Here is a 17,964-nt window from a genome sequence, read left to right on the forward strand (position 1 = left end):
TTTGGGGTCCCAGTGTTTTTGGGTTCCAGCAGTTTTGGGGATCCAGTGGTTTTGGGATCCTGGGTTTTGGGGTCCCCATTCAGGGGGGTGTCCTGGGGTTTTGGGGGTCCCGGGGAGTTTTGTAGTGTCCTGGGGTTTTGGGGGTCCCTGGGCTTTGGGGTCCCCATTTGGGGGTGTCTCAGGGTTTTGGGGTCCCCATCAGGGGGTGTCCTGGGTTTTGGGGTCCCAGTGGTTTTTGGGTGTCCCAGCATTTTGGGGTCCCAGTGGTTTTTGGGGTCTCAGTGCTTTTGGGGTTCCAGTGATTTTTGGGGTCCCACCCAGGTGGTTTTTGGGGTCGCATCTCTAGGGGTCCCTGTGATTTTGGGGTCCCAGGTTTTGGGGTGTCCGAGGGTTTTGGGTTCCAGCAGTTTGGGGTCCCAGTGGTTTTGAGGACCTGGGGTTTTGGGGTCCCCATTGGGGTGTCTTGGGGTTTTGGGGGACCCGGGGAGTTTTGTAGTGTCCTGGGGGTTTTTGGGGGTCTTGGGGTTTTGGGGTCCCCATTTGGGGGTGTCCCCGGGTTTTGGGGTCCCAGTGCTTTTGGGGTGTCCAGTGGTTTTGGGCTCCCAGTGGTTTTGGGGGATCCCAGGGTTTTGGGAGCCCCATTTGGGGGTGTCCCTGGATTTTGGGGTCCTGGGATTTGAGGTCCCAGGTTTTTGGGGTCCCAGTGGTTTTGGGGTCCCACCCAGGTGGTTTTTGGAGTTCTGGGTTTTGAGGTCCCAGGGTTTTGGGGTCTCCTGTAGTCTTGGGGTCCTGGGGCTTTTGGGGTGTCCCAGGGTTTTGGGGTCCCCATTTGGGGGTGTCTTGGGGTTTTGGGGTCCCAGTGGTTTTGTGGTCCCGGGTTTTGGGGTCCCAGTGGTTTTGGGGTCCTGGGTTTTGGGGTCCCCATCAGGAAGTGTCCTGGGGTTTTGGAGCTCTGGGTTTTGGGGTCCCAGTGGTTTTGGGGGTCCCGGCGGTTTTGGGGTCCCCATTGGGGTGCCCTGGGGTTTTGGGGTCCCCACTCAGGGGGTGTCCCAGTTTTGGGGGGCTCCCATTTTCGGGGCTCTCAGCACCGCCCGGCCTTGGCGTCGCCGATGGCGCCCCAGACGTCGAACACGAACTCGTCGGGGAAGGCGAAGTCGCCGAGCTGAGCGTCCAGAGCCTCGGCCAGCGCGTCGGGGTCACGGGCGTCGCGGCCCAGCTCCACCATGGTGGCGGCTGCGGGGACATGGGGACATTGGGGACACATTGGGGACATTGGGGACACTGGGGACATTGGGGACATTAGGGACACTGGGGACATTGGGGTCGTGGACATCGCGGCCCAGCTCCACCATGGTGTTGGCTGCGGGGACATTGGGGACATTGGGGACAGTGTCAGCAACATTGGGGACACTGGGGACACCATCAGGGACATTGGGGACACGTTGGGGTCATGGGCATCGTGCCCCAGCTCCACCATGGTGGCGGCTGTGGGGACATCGGGGACATTGGGGACACATTGGGGACATTGGGGACATTGGGGACACATTGGGGACATTGGGGACAATGTAAGTGACATTGGGGTCACGGGCGTCACGGCCCAGCTCCACCATGGTGGCGGCTGCGGGGACATTGGGGACATTGGGGACAATGTAAGTGACATTGGGGACACATCAGGGACACTGTCAGGGTCATTGGGGTCACGGGCGTCACGGCCCAGCTCCACCATGGTGGCGGCTGTGGGGACATGGGGGACATTGGGGACATTGGGAACACACTGGGGACATTGGGGACATTGGGGACACTGGGGACATTGGGGACAATGTAAGTGACATTGGGGTCACAGGTGTCACGGCCCAGTTCCACCATGGTGGCGGCTGCGGGGACATCGAGGACACATCAGGGACATTGGGGACACATCAGGGTCACGGGCGTCGCAGCCCAGCTCCACCATGGTGGCGGCTGCGGGGACATTGGGGACACACACAGTGTCAGGGACATTGGTGACACGTCGGGGTCACGGGCATTGCGGCCCAGCTCCACCATGGTGGCGGCTGTGGGGACATTGGGGACATTGGGGACACATTGGGGACATCGGGGACAATGTAAGTGACATTGGGGTCACGGGCGTTGCAGCCCAGCTCCACCATGGTGGCGGCTGCGGGGACATCGGGGACATGTTGGGGGCATTGGGGACATTGGGCACTAGGGGGGACATTGGGGACATTGGGGACACGTCGGGGTCAGGGGTGTTGTGGCCCACCAACACCATGGTGGCCGCTGTGGGGACATTGAGAACATTGGGGACATTGGGGTCACATTGGGGACATTGCGGACATTGGGGACACACACAGGGTCAAGGACATTGGGGTCACATTGGGGACATTGCGGACACTGGGGACACACAAACGGTCAAGGACATTGGGGTCACATTGGGGGCATTGGGGTCACATTGGGGACACATTGGGGACATTGGGGACACTGTCAGGGTCATTGGGGTCACGGGCATCGTGGCCCAGCTCCACCATGGTGGCGGCTGTGGGGACACTGGGGACACTGGGGACATTGGGGACATTGGGGACATCAGGAGCCATGGGGACAGAGATGGGGACATCGGGGACAGTCCAGGGGTCCCAGGGGGTTTTGGGGAGGTCCCCAGGATTTTGGGGTTCCCCAGCTCGCTGTCCCCAGCAGAGCCCGGGGGGTTTGGGGTGATCGGGGCAGTTTTGGGGGATTTGGGGTGATCCTGGAGGGTTTTTTGGGGGTTCCCCCATAATTTTTGGGGGTTCCCCCAGGATTTTGGGGTTCCTAGATTTTGGGGGGCTCACCCAGTTCACTGTCCCGGATGGAACTCCCCATCAGAGCCCAGGGGGTTTGGGGTGATTGGGCAGTTTGGGGTGATCCTGGGGGCTCCCCCAGGATTTCGGGGTCCCCCAGGACTTGGGGTCTCAAATTTTGGGGTCTCTCAGTATTTGGGGTGCTGGATTTTGGGGTCCCCTGGGATTCTGGGGGTCTCACCCAGCTCGCTGTCCCCAGCAGAGCCCAGGGGGTTTGGGGTGATCGGGGCAATTTTGGGGGATTTGGGGTGATCCCGGAGGGTTTTTTGGGGGTTCCCCAGGATTTTTGGGGGTTCCCCCAGGATTTTGGGGTGCCCCAGATTTCGGGGGGCTCACCCAGCTCACTGTCCCGGATGGAACTCCCCATCAGAACCCAGGGGGATTTGGGGTGATCGGGGCAGTTTTGGGGTGATCCTGGGGGGTTTTTTGGAGGTTCCCCCAGGATTTTGATGTTCCCCTGGGATTTTGGGGTTCCCCCAGGATGTTGGGGTGTCCCGGATTTTGGGGTGTCCCAGATTTCGGGGTGCTCCCCCAGCTCGCTGTCCTGGATGCCCATGGAGCTCTCCAGCAGAACCCAGAGGGTTTGGGGCGATCCCAGGGAGTTTTTTTGGGGTAATCCTTGGGATTTTGGGGTCCCTGAGGATTTTGGGGTCCCGGATTTTGGGGGCCCCGGATTTTGGGGTGTCCCAGATTTCGGGGTGCTCCCCCAGCTCGCTGTCCCGGATGGAACTCCCCAGCAGAACCCAGGGGGTTTGGGGTGACTGAGGCAGTTTTGGGGTGATCCCGGGGTGTTTTTTGAAGGGGTTTCCAGGATTTGGGGTCCCTGTGGATTTTGGGGTCCTGGACTTTGGGGTCCCGGATTTCGGGGTGTCCCAGATTTTGGGGTGCTCCCCCGGCTCACTGTCCCGGATGCCCATGGTAGCTCTCCAGCAGAACCCAGAGGGTTTGGGGTGATCCCAGGGAGTTTTTTTGGGGTTCCCCCAGGATTTTGGGGTCTCTGTGGATTTTGGGGTCCCAGATTTTGGGGTGTCCCAGTTTTTGGAGTGCTCCCCCAGCTCGCTGTCCTGGATGCCCATGGTAGCTCTCCAGCAGAACCCGGAGGGTTTGGGGCGATCCCAGGGAGTTTTTTTGGGGTAATCCCAGGGAGTTTTTTTGGGGTAATCCTTGGGATTTTGGGGTAATCCCTGGGATTTTGGGGTCTCTGTGGATTTTGGGGTTCCCCCAGAATTTTGGGGTGTCCCAGATTTCGGGGTGCTCACCCAGCTCGCTGTCCCGGATGCCCATGTAGCTCTCCAGCAGAACCCCGAGGGTTTGGGGTGATCCCAGGGAGTTTTTTTGGGGTAATCCCTGGGATTTTGGGGTCCCGGATTTTGGGGGGTCCCGGATTTTGGGGTGTCCCAGGTTTCGGGGTGCTCACCCAGCTCACTGTCCCGGATGCCCATGTAGCTCTCCAGCAGATCGTCCACCTTGGCCACCGCGCGCTCCTCGAACGCCGACGGCTGCGGGGATTTGGGGGATTTTTGGGGGGTCCCACGGGGATTTTGGGGATCCCAAAGAAATTCTGGGGGTCCCAAAGGGATTTTGGGGGGTCCTGAAGGGATTTTGGGGGGGTCCCCAAGGGGATTTTGAGGATCCCGAGGGTCCCAAAGGGATTTTGGAGGATTTTGGGGGGTCCCTGAGGGACCCAAGGGGATTTTGGGGATCTCAAAGATATTTTGGGGTATCCCTGGGGGTCCCAAAGGGATTTTGGGGGGTCCTCAACAATCCTAAGGGGATTTTGGGGGTCCCAAATGGATGTTGGGGGTCCCTGAGGGTCCTGAGGGGATTTTGGGGTGTCCCTGGAGGTCCCAAAGGGATTTTGGGGGGGCTCCTTAAAGATCCTAAGGGGATTTTGGGGGTCCCGAGGGGATTTTGGGGGCTCCTCGAGGGTCATGGGCAGATTTTGGGGATCCCGTAGAGATTTTGGGGGGTCCCTGGAGGTCCCAAGGGGATTTTGGGGGATCCCAAAGGGATTTTGGGGGGCCCCGAGGGTCCCAAGGGGATTTTGGGGAGTCCCCGAGGGTCCTGGGCAGATTTTGGGGTCCCAAAGAGATTTTGGGGGGTCTCCGGGGGTCCCAAGGGGATTTTGGGGGTCCCAAGGGGATTTTGGGGTCCCCAGGACATTTTGGGATTGCATGGGATATTTTGGGATCCCCAGTGGATATTTTGGGGGTTCCCAGGCTGGTTTTGGGGTGTCCCAGGATGATTTTGGGGTCTCCAGGGTGGATTTTGGGGTGTCCCAGGGATATTTTGGTGTTCCCATAGATATTCTGGGGTGTTTTTGGGGTGATTTTGTGCCGTTTTGGGTCCATACCTGCTCCTGCAGCGTGGCCTGTTTTGGGGATGTTTTTGGGGTGATTTTGGGCTGATTTTGGGGTGACTTTGGGCAGTTTTGGGTCCGTACCTGCTCCTGCAGCGTGGCCTGTTTTGGGGTGTTTTAGTGATGTTTTGGGGGTGTTTTTGGGGTGACTTTGGGCGGTTTTGGGTCCGTACCTGCTCCTGCAGCGTGGCCTGTTTTGGGGTGTTTTAGGGATGTTTTGGGGCTGTTTTTGGGGTGACTTTGGGCGGTTTTGGGTCTGTACCTGCTCCTGCAGCGTGGCCTGTTCTGGGGGTGATTTTAGGGTGTTTTTGGGCCGTTTTTGGGCGGTTTTGGGGCCGTACCTGCTCCTGCAGCGTGGCCTGTTTTGGGGTGTTTTAGGGATGTTTTGGGGCTGTTTTTGGGGTGACTTTGGGCGGTTTTGGGGCCGTACCTGCTCCTGCAGCGTGGCCTGTTTTGGGGTATTTTAGGGTGATTTTGGGGGTGTTTTTGGGCCATTTTTGGGCGGTTTTGGGGCCGTACCTGCTCCTGCAGCGTGGCCTGTTTTGGGGTGTTTTAGGGATGTTTTGGGGGTGATTTTGGGCGGTTTTGGGGCCGTACCTGCTCCTGCAGCGTGGCCTGTTTTGGGGTGTTTTGGGGATGTTTTGGGGCTGTTTTTGGGCCGTTTTTGGGCGGTTTTGGGGCCGTACCTGCTCCTGCAGCGTGGCCGGGCCCCTCGAGCGCAGCCTCAGCGTCCCCCGGCCTGAGGGCACCTGGGGGGGCCCCCCCCGAGCCGAGACCCCCCCGGAGCGGGGCCCGATCCCGTCTGGGGACACAGGGGACACACAGGGGTCACACAGGGGTCACACAGGGGTCACACAGGGGTCACACAGGGTCACAGAGGGGACACACAGGGGTCACACAGGGGTCACACAGGGGTCACACAGGGGTCAGAGAGGACACACAGGGGTCACACAGGGTCACAGAGGGGACACACAGGGGACAGAGGGGACATAGAGAGGGGTCACACAGGGGTCACACAGGGGTCACAGAGGGGACACAGGGTCACAGAGGGGTCAGAGGGGTTACACAGGGGTCACACAGGGTCACAGAGGGGTCACAGAGAAGGGACACAGAGGGGTCACACAGGGTCACAGAGGGTCACAGAGGGGTCACAGAGAGGGGACACAGAGGGGACACACAGGGGTCACAGAGGGGTCACAGAGGGGTCACAGAGGGGTCACAGAGGGGACACACAGGGGTCACACAGGGGTCACAGAGGGGGGGACAGAGGGGTCACACAGGGGTCACACAGGGGACACAGACAGGGACAGGGAGGGGACAGAGGGGTCACACAGGGGGGACACAGTGGCTCCCCCTTGTGGGGGGCACCTTCAGACCCCTCCAGTCCCTCCCAGTCCATCCCAGTACCCACCCCAGGCCCTCCTGGGCTCGGTCAGCCTCAGCCTGAAGTGGTGCCCGCGGGGCAGCTCCAGCTCCATTGACCCCAGTTCAATCCCATTGATTCCCAGTCCATCCCACTCATTCCCAGTCCATCCCAGTTCAATCCCATTGATTCCCAGCCTGTCCCAGTTCAATCCCATTCACTCCCAGTCCATCCCATTCATTCCCAGTCCATCCCAGTTCAATCCCAGTGTTCCCAGTACCCACCCCAGGCTCTCCGTGGTTCCGTCAGCCTCAGCCTGAATTGGTGCCCCCGTGGCAGCTCCAACTCCATCACTCCCATTCACTCCCAGTCAATCCCATTCACTCCCAGTTCATCCCATTCATTCCCAGTTCAATCCCATTGATTCCCAGTCCCTCCCAGTACCCACCCCAGGCTCTCCGTGGTTCTGTCAGCCCCAGTCTGAAGTGGTGCCCGCGGGGCAGCTCCTGCTCCATCGATCCCAATCACTCCCATTCATTCCCAGTTCAATCCCATTCATTCCCAACCTGTCCCAGTTCAATCCCAGTCCCTCCAAGCCCGTCCCAGTTCAATCCCATCCATTCCCAGTCCCTCCCAGTCCATCCCAGTACCCACCCCAGGCTCTCCGTGGTTTTGTCAGCCTCAGCCTGAAGTGGTGCCCGCGGGGCAGCTCCAGCTCCATTGATCCCAGTTAAATCCCATTCATTCCCAGTTCAATCCCATTGATTCCCATTGATTCCCAGCCCCTCCCAGTTCAATCCCAGTCCATCCAAGTTCAATCCAGTCCCTCCCAGTTCAATCCCAGTCCCTCCCAGTACCCACCCCAGGCTCTCCGTGGTTCCGTCAGCCTGAATTGGTGCCCCCGTGGCAGCTCCAACTCCATCACTCCCATTCACTCCCAGTCAATCCCATCGATTCCCAGTTCAATCCCAGTCCCTCCCAGTTCAATCCCAGTCCCTCCCAGTTCAATCCCATTGATTCCCAGTTCAATCCCAGTCCCTCCCAGTTCAATCCCAGTCCATCCCAGTTCAATCCCAGCCCATCCCAGTTCAATCCCAGTCCCTCCCAGTCCCTCCCAGTACCCACCCCAGGCTCTCCGAGGTTCTGTCAGCCTCAGCCTGAAGCGGTGCCCCCGTGACAGCTCCAGCTCCATCACTCCCATTCACTCCCAGTCAATCCCATTCACTCCCAGTCCCTCCCAGTCCATCCCAGTTCAATCCCAGTTCAATCCCAGCCCCTCCCAGCCCATCCCAGTTCAATCCCAGTCCCTCCCAGTCCATCCCAGTTCAATCCCAGTTCAATCCCAGTCCCTCCCAGTCCATCCCAGTTCAATCCCAGTTCAATCCCAGTTCAATCCCAGTCCCTCCCAGTCCATCCCAGTTCAATCCCAGTTCAATCCCAGTTCAATCCCAGTCCCTCCCAGTCCATCCCAGTTCAATCCCATTGATTCCCAGTCCCTCCCAGTACCCACCCCAGGCTCTCCGAGGTTCCATCAGCCTCAGCCTGAAGTGGTGCCCGTGGGGCAGCTCCAGCTCCATTGATCCCAGTTAAATCCCATTCATTCCCAGTTCAATCCCATTGATTCACATTGATTCCCAGCCCCTCCCAGTTCAATCCCAGTCCATCCCAGTTCAATCCAGTCCCTCCCAGTTCAATCCCAGTCCCTCCCAGTCCATCCCAGTACCCACCCCAGGCTCTCCGTGGTTCCGTCAGCCTCAGCCTGAAGTGGTGCCCGCGGGGCAGCTCCAGCTCCATCACTCCCATTCACTCCCAGTCAATCCCATTGACTCCCAGTTCAATCCCAGTCCATCCCAGTCCATCCCAGTTCAATCCCAGTCCCTCCCAGTCCCCCCAGTACCCACCCCAGGCTCTCCGTGGTTCCGTCAGCCTCAGCCTGAAGTGGTGCCCGCGGGGCAGCTCCTGCAGCAGCCGCGCCACCTCGAAGTGCCGCGTGCCCACCAGGCTGCGCCCGTCCAGCGCCTCCAGCACGTCCCCGACGCCCACCTGGGGCGTGCGCGCCATCACCGAGCCCTCACGGATCCTCTGTGTGGGGGGAAACACACCTGGGTTACACCTGAGTCACACCTGAGATACCTGGGGCACACCTGGGTAACACCTGGGTAACACCTGGGTAACACCTGGGTAACCTGTGTAACCTGGGTAACACAGCTAACCCGGGTAACCTGAGTCACACCTGGGGCGTGCGCGCCATCACCGAGCCCTCACGGATCCTCTGCACACAGGGACACACCTGGGTCACACCTGGGTTACACCTGGGACACACCTGGGTATCACCTGGGGACACCTGGGTAACACCTGGGTAACCTGTGTAACCTATGTAACCTAGCTAACCCAGCTAACCTGGGTCACACCTGGGGCGTGCGCGCCATCACCGAGCCCTCACGGATCCTCTGCAAACAGGGACACACCCGGGTTACACCTGGGTTACACCTGGGACACACCTGGGTATCACCTGTATAACCTGTGTAACCTGGGTAACACAGCTAACCTGGGTAACCTGGGTCACACCTGGGGCGTGCACGCCATCACCGAGCCCTCACGGATCCTCTGCACACAGGGACACACCTGGGTTACACCTGGGACACACCTGAGATACCTGGGACACACCTGGGTAACACCTGTGTAACACCTGTATAACCTGTGTAACCCAGCTAACCTGGGACACACCTGGGTAACCTGGGTAACCCAGCTAACCTGGGTCACACCTGGGGCGTGCACGCCATCACCGAGCCCTCACGGATCCTCTGCAAACAGGGACACACCTGGGTTACACCTGGGTTACACCTGGGTTACACCTGGGTAACACCTGGGTAACCCAGCTAACCTGTGTAACCTGGGTAACCCAGCTAACCCGGGTAACCTGGGTCACACCTGGGGTGTGCGCGCCATCACCGAGCCCTCACGGATCCTCTGCAAACAGGGACACACCTGGGTTACACCTGGGACACACCTGAGATACTTGGGACACACCTGGGGCACACCTGGGTAACACCTGTATAACCTGTGTAACCCAGCTAACCTGGGACACACCTGGGTAACACCTGGGTAACCTGGGTCACACCTGGGGCGTGCACGCCATCACCAAGCCCTCACGGATCCTCTGTGTGGGGGAAAACACACCTGGGACACACCTGAGATACCTGGGACACACCTGAGATACCTAGGTAACACCTGTGTAACACCTGGGTAAACACCTGTGTAACACCTGGGTAAACACCTGTGTAACCCAGCTAACCTGGGTCACACCTGGGGCGTGTGCGCCATCACCGAGCCCTCACGGATCCTCTGCACACAGGGACACACCTGGGTTACACCTGGGACACACCTGAGATACCTGGGACACACCTGGGTAACACCTGGGTAACACCTGTGTAACACCTGGGTAACCTGGGTAACCTGGGTAACACCTGGGTAACACCTGGGTAACCCAGCTAACCCAGCTAACCCGGGTCACACCTGGGGCGTGCGCGCCATCACCGAGCCCTCACGGATCCTCTGTGTGGGGGGAAACACACCTGGGTTACACCTGGGACACATCTGGGTAACACCTGGGTATCACCTGTGTAACCCAGCTAGCCCGGGTCACACCTGGGGCGTGCGCGCCATCACCGAGCCCTCACGGATCCTCTGCACACAGGGACACACCTGGGTTACACCTGAGATACCTGGGACACACCTGGGTAACACCTGGGTATCACCTGGGTAACCTGGGTAACACCTGGGTAACACCTGGGTAACACCTGGGTAACCCAGCTAACCTGGGTCACACCTGGGGCGTGCGCGCCATCACCGAGCCCTCACGGATCCTCTGCACACAGGGACACACCTGGGTTACACCTGAGATACACCTGAGATACACCAGAGATACACCTGGGGACACCTGAGATACACCTGGGTAACACCTGTGTAACCTGTGTAACACAGCTAACCTGGGTAACCTGGGTCACACCTGGGGCGTGCGCGCCATCACCGAGCCCTCATGGATCCTCTGAGGGGACACAGACACACCTGAGCTACCTGGGACACACCCGGGACACATCTGGGACACACCTAAGTCACCTGGGGGGCTGTGTAACCTGTGTAACCTGGCTAACTCAGGTAACCTGGGTCACACCTGGGACACACCTAGGACACACCTGGGACACACCTAAATCACCTGGGGGGCTGTGTAACCTGTGTAACCTGTGTACCCTGTGTAACCTAGCTAACTCAGGTAACCTGGGTCACACCTGGGACACACCTGGGACACACCTAAATCACCTGGGGGGCTGTGTAACCTGGCTAACTCAGGTAACCTGGGTCACACCTGGGACACCTGAGGGGCTGGGTAACCCTGGTAACCTGGGGCGTGTGCGTCATCACCGAGCCCCCACGGATCCTCTGGGGGGACACAGACACACCTGGGCACACCTGGGAGCATCTGGGGTAACCTGGGGGCACCTGTTGTTGGTGATGGTGAGCCCCTGTACTGTCCCACTGCCCTCACCCTGCTGTCCCCAGGTGTGTCTCACCTACCCAGGTGTGTCCCCAGGTGTGTCTCACCTGTCCCAGGTGTGCCCCCAGGTGTGTCTCACCTACCCAGGTGTGTCCCCAGGTGTGTCTCACCTACCCAGGTGTGCCCCCAGGTGTGTCTCACCTACCCAGGTGTGTCTCACCTTGATGAAGGCGTAGCCTGCTCCATTCTTGCTGACAGTGAGCCTCACTGCCCCCACCCAGGTGTGAATCACTTGTCCCAGGTGTGTTTCACCTACCCAGGTGTGTCTCCAGGTGTGTCTCACCTTGATGAAGGCATAGCCTGTTCCATTGTTGCTGACAGTGAGTCTCACTGCCCCCACCCAGGTGTGTCTCACCCACCCAGGTGTGTCTCACCTGTCTCTAGGTGTGTGCCCAGGTGTGTCTCACCTTGATGAAGGTGTAGCCTGCTTCGTTGTCAGTGATGGTGAGCCCCAGCTCTGTCTCCATGTGTCCCTATTGTGTCCCCAGGTGTGTCCCCAGGTGTGTCTCACCTGCTCAGGTGTGTCCCCAGGTGTGTCTCACCTGTCCCAGGTGTGTCTCCAGGTGTGTCCCCAGGTGTGTCTCACCTGTCCCAGGTGTGTCTCCAGGTGTGTCCCCAGGTGTGTCTCACCTGTCCAGGTGTGTCTCACCTTGATGAAGGCGTATCCCGCTCCATTGTCGGTGATGGTGAGCCCCAGCTCTGTCCCTAGGTGTCCCCAGGTGTGTCCCCAGGTGTGTCCCCAGGTGTGTCCCCAATGTGTCCCCAGGTGTGTCCCACCTGCCCAGGTGTGTCCCAGGTGTGTCCCCAGGTGTGTCCCAGGTGTGTCCCCAGGTGTGTCTCACCTGTCCAGGTGTGTCTCACCTTGATGAAGGCGTATCCAGCCCCGTTGTCAGTGATGGTGAGCCCCCGCTCTGTCCCTATGTGTCCCTAGCCGTACCCAGGTGTCCCCAGGTGTGTCCCACCTGTCCCAGGTGTGTCCCCAGGTGTGTCCCACCTGTCCAGGTGTGTCTCACCTTGATGAAGGCGTATCCCGCCCCATTATCAGTGATGGTGAGCCCCAGCTCTGTCCCTATGTGTCCCCAATGTGTCTCACCTGTCCCAGGTGTGTCCCCATGTGTCTCACCTGTCCCAGGTGTGTCCCCAATGTGTCCCCATGTGTCCCACCTGCCCAGGTGTGTCTCACCTTGATGAAGGCGTATCCTGCCCCGTTGTCAGTGATGGTGAGCCCCAGCTCTGTCCCTAGGTGTCCCTAGCCATACCCAGGTGTCCCCAGGTGTGTCCCCAGGTGCGTCCCACCTGTCCCAGGTGTGTCCCCAGGTGTGTCCCACCTGCCCAGGTGTGTCTCACCTTGATGAAGGCGTATCCCGCCCCGTTGTCAGTGATGGTGAGCCCCAGCGCCTCCTCGGATTTCAGCACCTGCACGTCCTTCTGGCGCCCGCGCGTGTGCGCGAAGATGAAATCCTCGAGGCCGATCTGCCCCCCCAGCAGCTTCTCCATGTCCACCTGGGGCGTGTTCAGCGTGCAGAACAGCACCTGGGGACATTGGGGACATTGGGGACACAGGACAGCACATGGGGACATCACTGGGGACACTGTCTGGGGACACTGGGGACATCAGCTAGGGCAGGGGACATGGGGACATTGGTGTGTTCAGTGTGCAGAACAGCATCTGGGGACAGGTGGGGACATTGGGGACACAGGACAGCACCTGGGGACATCACCTGGGGACACTGGGACACTGTCTGGGGACACTGGGGACATCACCTTGGGCAGGGGACATCACCTGGGGACAGGGGACATGGGGACATTGGCGTGTTCAGCGTGCAGAACAGCACCTGGGGACACGTGGGGACATTGGGGACAACACCTGGGACAGGGGATAACACCTTGGGCAGCATCTGGGGACATTGGGGACACTGGGGACAAACCCTGCAGCCCAATCTGCCCCCCCAGCAGCTTCCCCATGTCCACCTGGGGCGTGTTCAGCGTGCAGAACAGCACCTGGGGACATTGGGGACATTGGGGACGTTGGGGACACAGGACAGCACCTGGGACATTGGGGACATCACCTGGGACACTGGGGACAGGGGACATGGGGACATTGGCATGTTCAGTGTGCAGAACAGCACCTGGGGGGACAGGGGACAGCACCTGGGACAGGGGACAGCACCTGGGGACACTGGGGACAGGGGACACTGGTGTGCTCAGTGCGGCATCCCAGTATATCCCAGTATATCCCAGTCTATCCCAATATAACCCAGCCCAATTTCAGGCCATCCCAGTATAAGCCAGCCTGTCCCAAACCCCTCCCAGTATATCCCAGTATATCCCAGTATAACCCAGTCTATATGAATCCATGCCAGTACATCCCAATATAACCCAGTATATCCCACTATATCCCAGTATAACCCAATGCATTCCCAGTATAACCAGTCTCACCTCGCTGGGGGGGATCCCGAAGGCCTCCCCGATTTTCCCGTACAGCTCCCGCACGTTCCCGAACCCCTCCCAGTATAACCCAGTATAACCCAGCCCATTGCCAGTATAACCCAGTACATCCCAGTATATCCCAGTACAACCCAGTATAACCCAGTACATCCCAGTATATCCCAGTATATCCCAGTATAACACAATGCATTCCCAGTCCATCCCAGTATAACCCAGTATATCCCAGTATAACACAATGCATTCCCAGTATATCCCAGTATAACCCAGTATATCCCAGTATAACCCAGTCTATATAAATCCATCCCAGTATATCCCAGTATAACCCAATGCATTCCCAGTATAACCCAGTATATCCCAGTATATCCCAGTCTGTCCCAGTCCATCCCAGTCCATCCCAGTCTCACCTCGCTGGGGGGATCCCGAAGGCCTCCCCGATTTTCCCGTACAGCTCCCGCACGTTCCCGAACCCCTCCCAGTATAACCCAGTCTATATGAATCCATTCCCAGTATAACCCAGCATATCCCAGTATATCCCAGTCCATCCCAGTCTCACCTCACTCGGGGGGATCCCGAAGGCCTCCCCGATTTTCCCGTACAGCTCCCGCACGTTCCCGAACCCCTCCCAGTATATCCCAGTATAACCCAGCCTATTCCCAGTATATCCCAGTATATCCCAGTATATCCCAGTGTCTCACCTCGCTGGGGGGGATCCCGAAGGCCTCCCCGATTTTCCCGTACAGCTCCCGCACGTTCCCGAACCCCTCCCAGTATATCCCAGTATAACCCAGCCTATTCCCAGTATATCCCAGTATATCCCAGTATATCCCAGTGTCTCACCTCGCTGGGGGGGATCCCGAAGGCCTCCCCGATTTTCCCGTACAGCTCCCGCACGTTCCCGAACCCCTCCCAGTATAACCCAGCCCATTCCCAGTATAACCCAGTCTATATGAATCCATCCCAGTCCATCCCAGTATATCCCAGTCCATCCCAGTCTCACCTCGCTGGGGGGGATCCCGAAGGCCTCCCCGATTTTCCCGTACAGCTCCCGCCCGTTCCCAAACCCCTCCCAGTATAACCCAGTATAACCCAGTATAACCTAGTCTATATGAATCCATCCCAGTACATCCCAGTATATCCCAGTATATCCCAGTCCATCCCAGTCTCACCTCGCTGGGCGGGATCCCGAAGGCCTCCCCGATTTTCCCGTACAGCTCCCGCACGTTCCCGAACCCCTCCCAGTATAACCCAGTATAACCCAGCCCATTCCCAGTATAACCCAGTACATCCCAGTATATCCCAGTACAACCCAGTATAACCCAGTATATCCCAGTATAACACAATGCATTCCCAGTCCATCCCAGTATAACACAATGCATTCCCAGTATATCCCAGTATAACCCCAGTCTATATAAATCCATGCCAGTATAACCCAGTTATAACCCAATGCATTCCCAGTATAACCCAGTATATCCCAGTACTAACCCAGTCTATATGAATCCATCCCAGTATATCCCAGTCCATCCCAGTCTCACCTCGCTGGGCGGGATCCCAAAGGCCTCCCCGATTTTCCCGTACAGCTCCCGCACGTTCCCAAACCCCTCCCAGTATAACCCAGTATAACCCAGTAATAACCTAGTCTATATGAATCCATCCCAGTATATCCCACTATATCCCAGTATAACCCAGTATATCCCAGTATATCCCAGTATATCCCAGTCCATCCCAGTCTCACCTCGCTCGGGGGGATCCCGAAGGCCTCCCCGATTTTCCCGTACAGCTCCCGCAGTTCCCGAACCCCTCCCAGTATATCCCAGTCCATCCCAGTCCATCCCAGTCCATCCCAGTCCATCCAGTATATCCCAGTATAACCAGTCTCACCTCACTCGGGGGATCCCGAAGGCCTCCCCGATTTTCCCGTACAGCTCCCGCACGTTCCCGAACCCCTCCAGTATATCCCAGTATAACCCAGCCCATTCCCAGTACATCCCAGTATATCCCAGTCCATCCAGTCTCACCTCGCTGGGGGGGATCCCGAAGGCCTCCCCGATTTTCCCCGTACAGCTCCCGCACGTTCCCGAACCCCTCCACGCGCCCGGTGGCGCTGCCCGTGCGCCAGCTGCGTGTGGAACACCAGGCGGGGCCGCAGCGGGTGGGGGGGGGCGCCGCCCCCGGGACCCCCCCCGGGGCCCCCCCGGGCTCCCCGGGGCCCCCCCGCGCCCCCCGGCCCCCTCCTCGTTCTCCACCAGCGGCGGCGGCTTCTTGCGGCGGCCCAGCCCAGCGGCATCCCGGGGGCAGGGGGAGACTGGGGGGTCTAGGTGGGATTGGGGGGTCTAGGTGGGATTGGGGGGGTCTAGGGAGGGGGACTGGAGGGTCTAGGTGGGATTTGGGGGGTCTAGGAGTGGGTTTGGGGGGAGTTTGGGGGGGATTTGGGGGGTCTAGGAGGGATTTGTGGGGGTCTAGGAGTGGGTTGGGGGGAGTTTGGGGGGGACTGGAGGGGTCTAGGTGGGATTTGGGGGGTCTAGGAGTGGGTTGGGGGGGAGTTTGGGGGGGATTTGGGGGGTGTGGGTGGTCTAAGATGGGATTTGGGGGGTCTAGGAGTGGGCTTGGGAGAGATTGGGGGGATTTGAGGGTTCTAGGAGGGATTGGGGGGGTCTAGATGGGATTTGGGAGGTCTAAGAGGGGACTGGAGGGGGTCTAGGTGGGATTTGGGGGGGTCTAGGAGTGGATTTAGGGGGTCTAGGAGTGGGTTTGGGGGGGTTTTGGGGAGTCTGGGCGGGTCTGAGGGGTCTAGGAGGGGATTTGGGGAGGTTTGGGGTGTCCTAGGGAGGTTCGGGGGATCTAGGAGAGGGATTGGGGTCTCTAGGAATGGGTTTTGGGGGGCTGGAGGGGTCTTAGGGTGTCCAGAAGGGGTTTTGGGGGGGCTGGGGGAGGTTTGGGGGGGTCTGGAGGGATCTGGGAAGGTCGAGGAGGGGATTTGGGGGGTCCAGGAGGGAGTTTGGGAACTCTTGGGGGAGTCCTGGAGGGTCTAGGAAAGGATTTTGGGGGGTCTGGGGGAGCTTTGGGGGGTCTATGAAGGGGATTTGGGGGATCTGGGGGGGTTTTGGGGGGTCTTGAAGGGATTGGGAGGGGTCGAGGAGGGGATTTGGAGGGGTCTTGGGAGGATTTGGGGGAGTCTTGGGGGGTCTGAGGGGGTTTTGGGGGGATGTGGAAGGGATTGAGGGGGTCTGGGACAGGGTTTGGGGGGTCTGGGGGTTTTGGGGGTGTCTGGGAGGGATTTCGGTGGAGCCGAGGGGGCCCGGGGGGTTTTGGGGGGCTCTGGGGGGGGGTTCAGGGGGGTTTGGGGGGGTTCGGGGCTTTCTGGGGGGCGCTGAGTTGGGTTTGGGGGGTGCCCGGGGGGTTCCGGTGTCCCCGGGGGGGTTTTGGGGGGGGTCCCGGTGTCCCCGGGGGGGTCTCGGTGTTGCCCGGGGGGGTTTTGGGGGGGTCCCGGTGTATTCTGGGGAGATTTCCGGGGGTCCCGGTGTCCCCGGGGCGGGTCTCGGTGTTGCCCGGGGGGGGGTCCCTGTGTATTCGGGCGCTTTTGGGGGGGTCCCGGTGTTCCCGGGGCTCTCTCGCTGCCCCCTCCCCGGTGTTTCGGGGGATTCCCGCTCTGCTCCGCTGGGGCTGAAAAGCGAGAGGGGAAACTGAGGCACGGAGCAGGGGTCGCCGAGCCCGGGTTCTCCCCTGGTTCACCCCCCGGTCCCTCCCGTTCCCCGGGCCCGGTTCCCCCCGGGACCCCCGGCCCGGTTCCGGTTCCCGCCGAGCCCCGGCCCCGCCCCCTCCCGCACGCGGTCCCGGGCCCCCCGGGCTCGGTCCCGGTCCCGGTTCCGTTTCCGGTTCCGGTTTCTGTCCCGGTCCCGATCCCCCCTCACCGGCCGGGCGCTGCTGCCGGAGCGGCACTTCCGGGAGGGCGTGGCCAAGCCCCGCCCGCACCAATCAGCGCGGCCGCCCCGCCCAGCACGGACCAATGAGGGGCGGGGAGGCAGGAAAGGGCGTGGCTGCTCCCTCCCTTACCCCCCCCTCCAGCGCCGCTGGCAATGGGCGCGCCCGAGCTCGCAGCCAATCAGAAGCCAGCGCGGAGCGTTGTGGGGGCGGGGCACGGAGGGGAGGGGCTAAGAGGGGCGTGGTGCGAAGGGGCGGGGCCAGGAGAGCGAAGGAGCGGGGGCGGGGCCGAGAGCCCGAAGGGGGCGGGGAGGAGCTCAAAGGGGGCGGGGCTCTGATTCCAAGGGGGCAGGGCGGAGCCAAAAGGGGCGGGGCGGGGGTGGAGCCGGGGAGGGGCTTGGGGGAGGGGTCACACATCGGGGCACAGCTGGGACACGCCCATTGCACACCTGTGCACACTTGTTACACATCTGTGCACACCTGGGAC

At 60.1% G+C, this 17,964-nt stretch overlaps 1 protein-coding gene across 1 annotated transcript; it reads right to left on the reverse strand.

Annotated features, from left to right (window-relative positions):
• Nucleotides 1-203: 203 nt before the first annotated feature.
• LOC141725989 (PDZ domain-containing protein GIPC1-like) lies at nucleotides 204-15,911 on the reverse strand (the record flags this gene model as incomplete). Its single annotated transcript, XM_074530154.1, has 7 exons — nucleotides 204-1,233; nucleotides 4,252-4,333; nucleotides 5,880-5,995; nucleotides 8,458-8,638; nucleotides 12,459-12,644; nucleotides 15,292-15,327; nucleotides 15,612-15,911. Coding segments are annotated over 7 exons (1,053 nt in total), but the record flags the coding sequence as incomplete, so codon positions are not given.
• Nucleotides 15,912-17,964: the final 2,053 nt, after the last annotated feature.

The sequence above is a fragment of the Zonotrichia albicollis genome, chromosome 32 (genome assembly GCF_047830755.1).
Source record: "Zonotrichia albicollis isolate bZonAlb1 chromosome 32, bZonAlb1.hap1, whole genome shotgun sequence".
In the NCBI taxonomy this organism is placed as follows: Eukaryota; Metazoa; Chordata; class Aves; order Passeriformes; family Passerellidae; genus Zonotrichia; species Zonotrichia albicollis.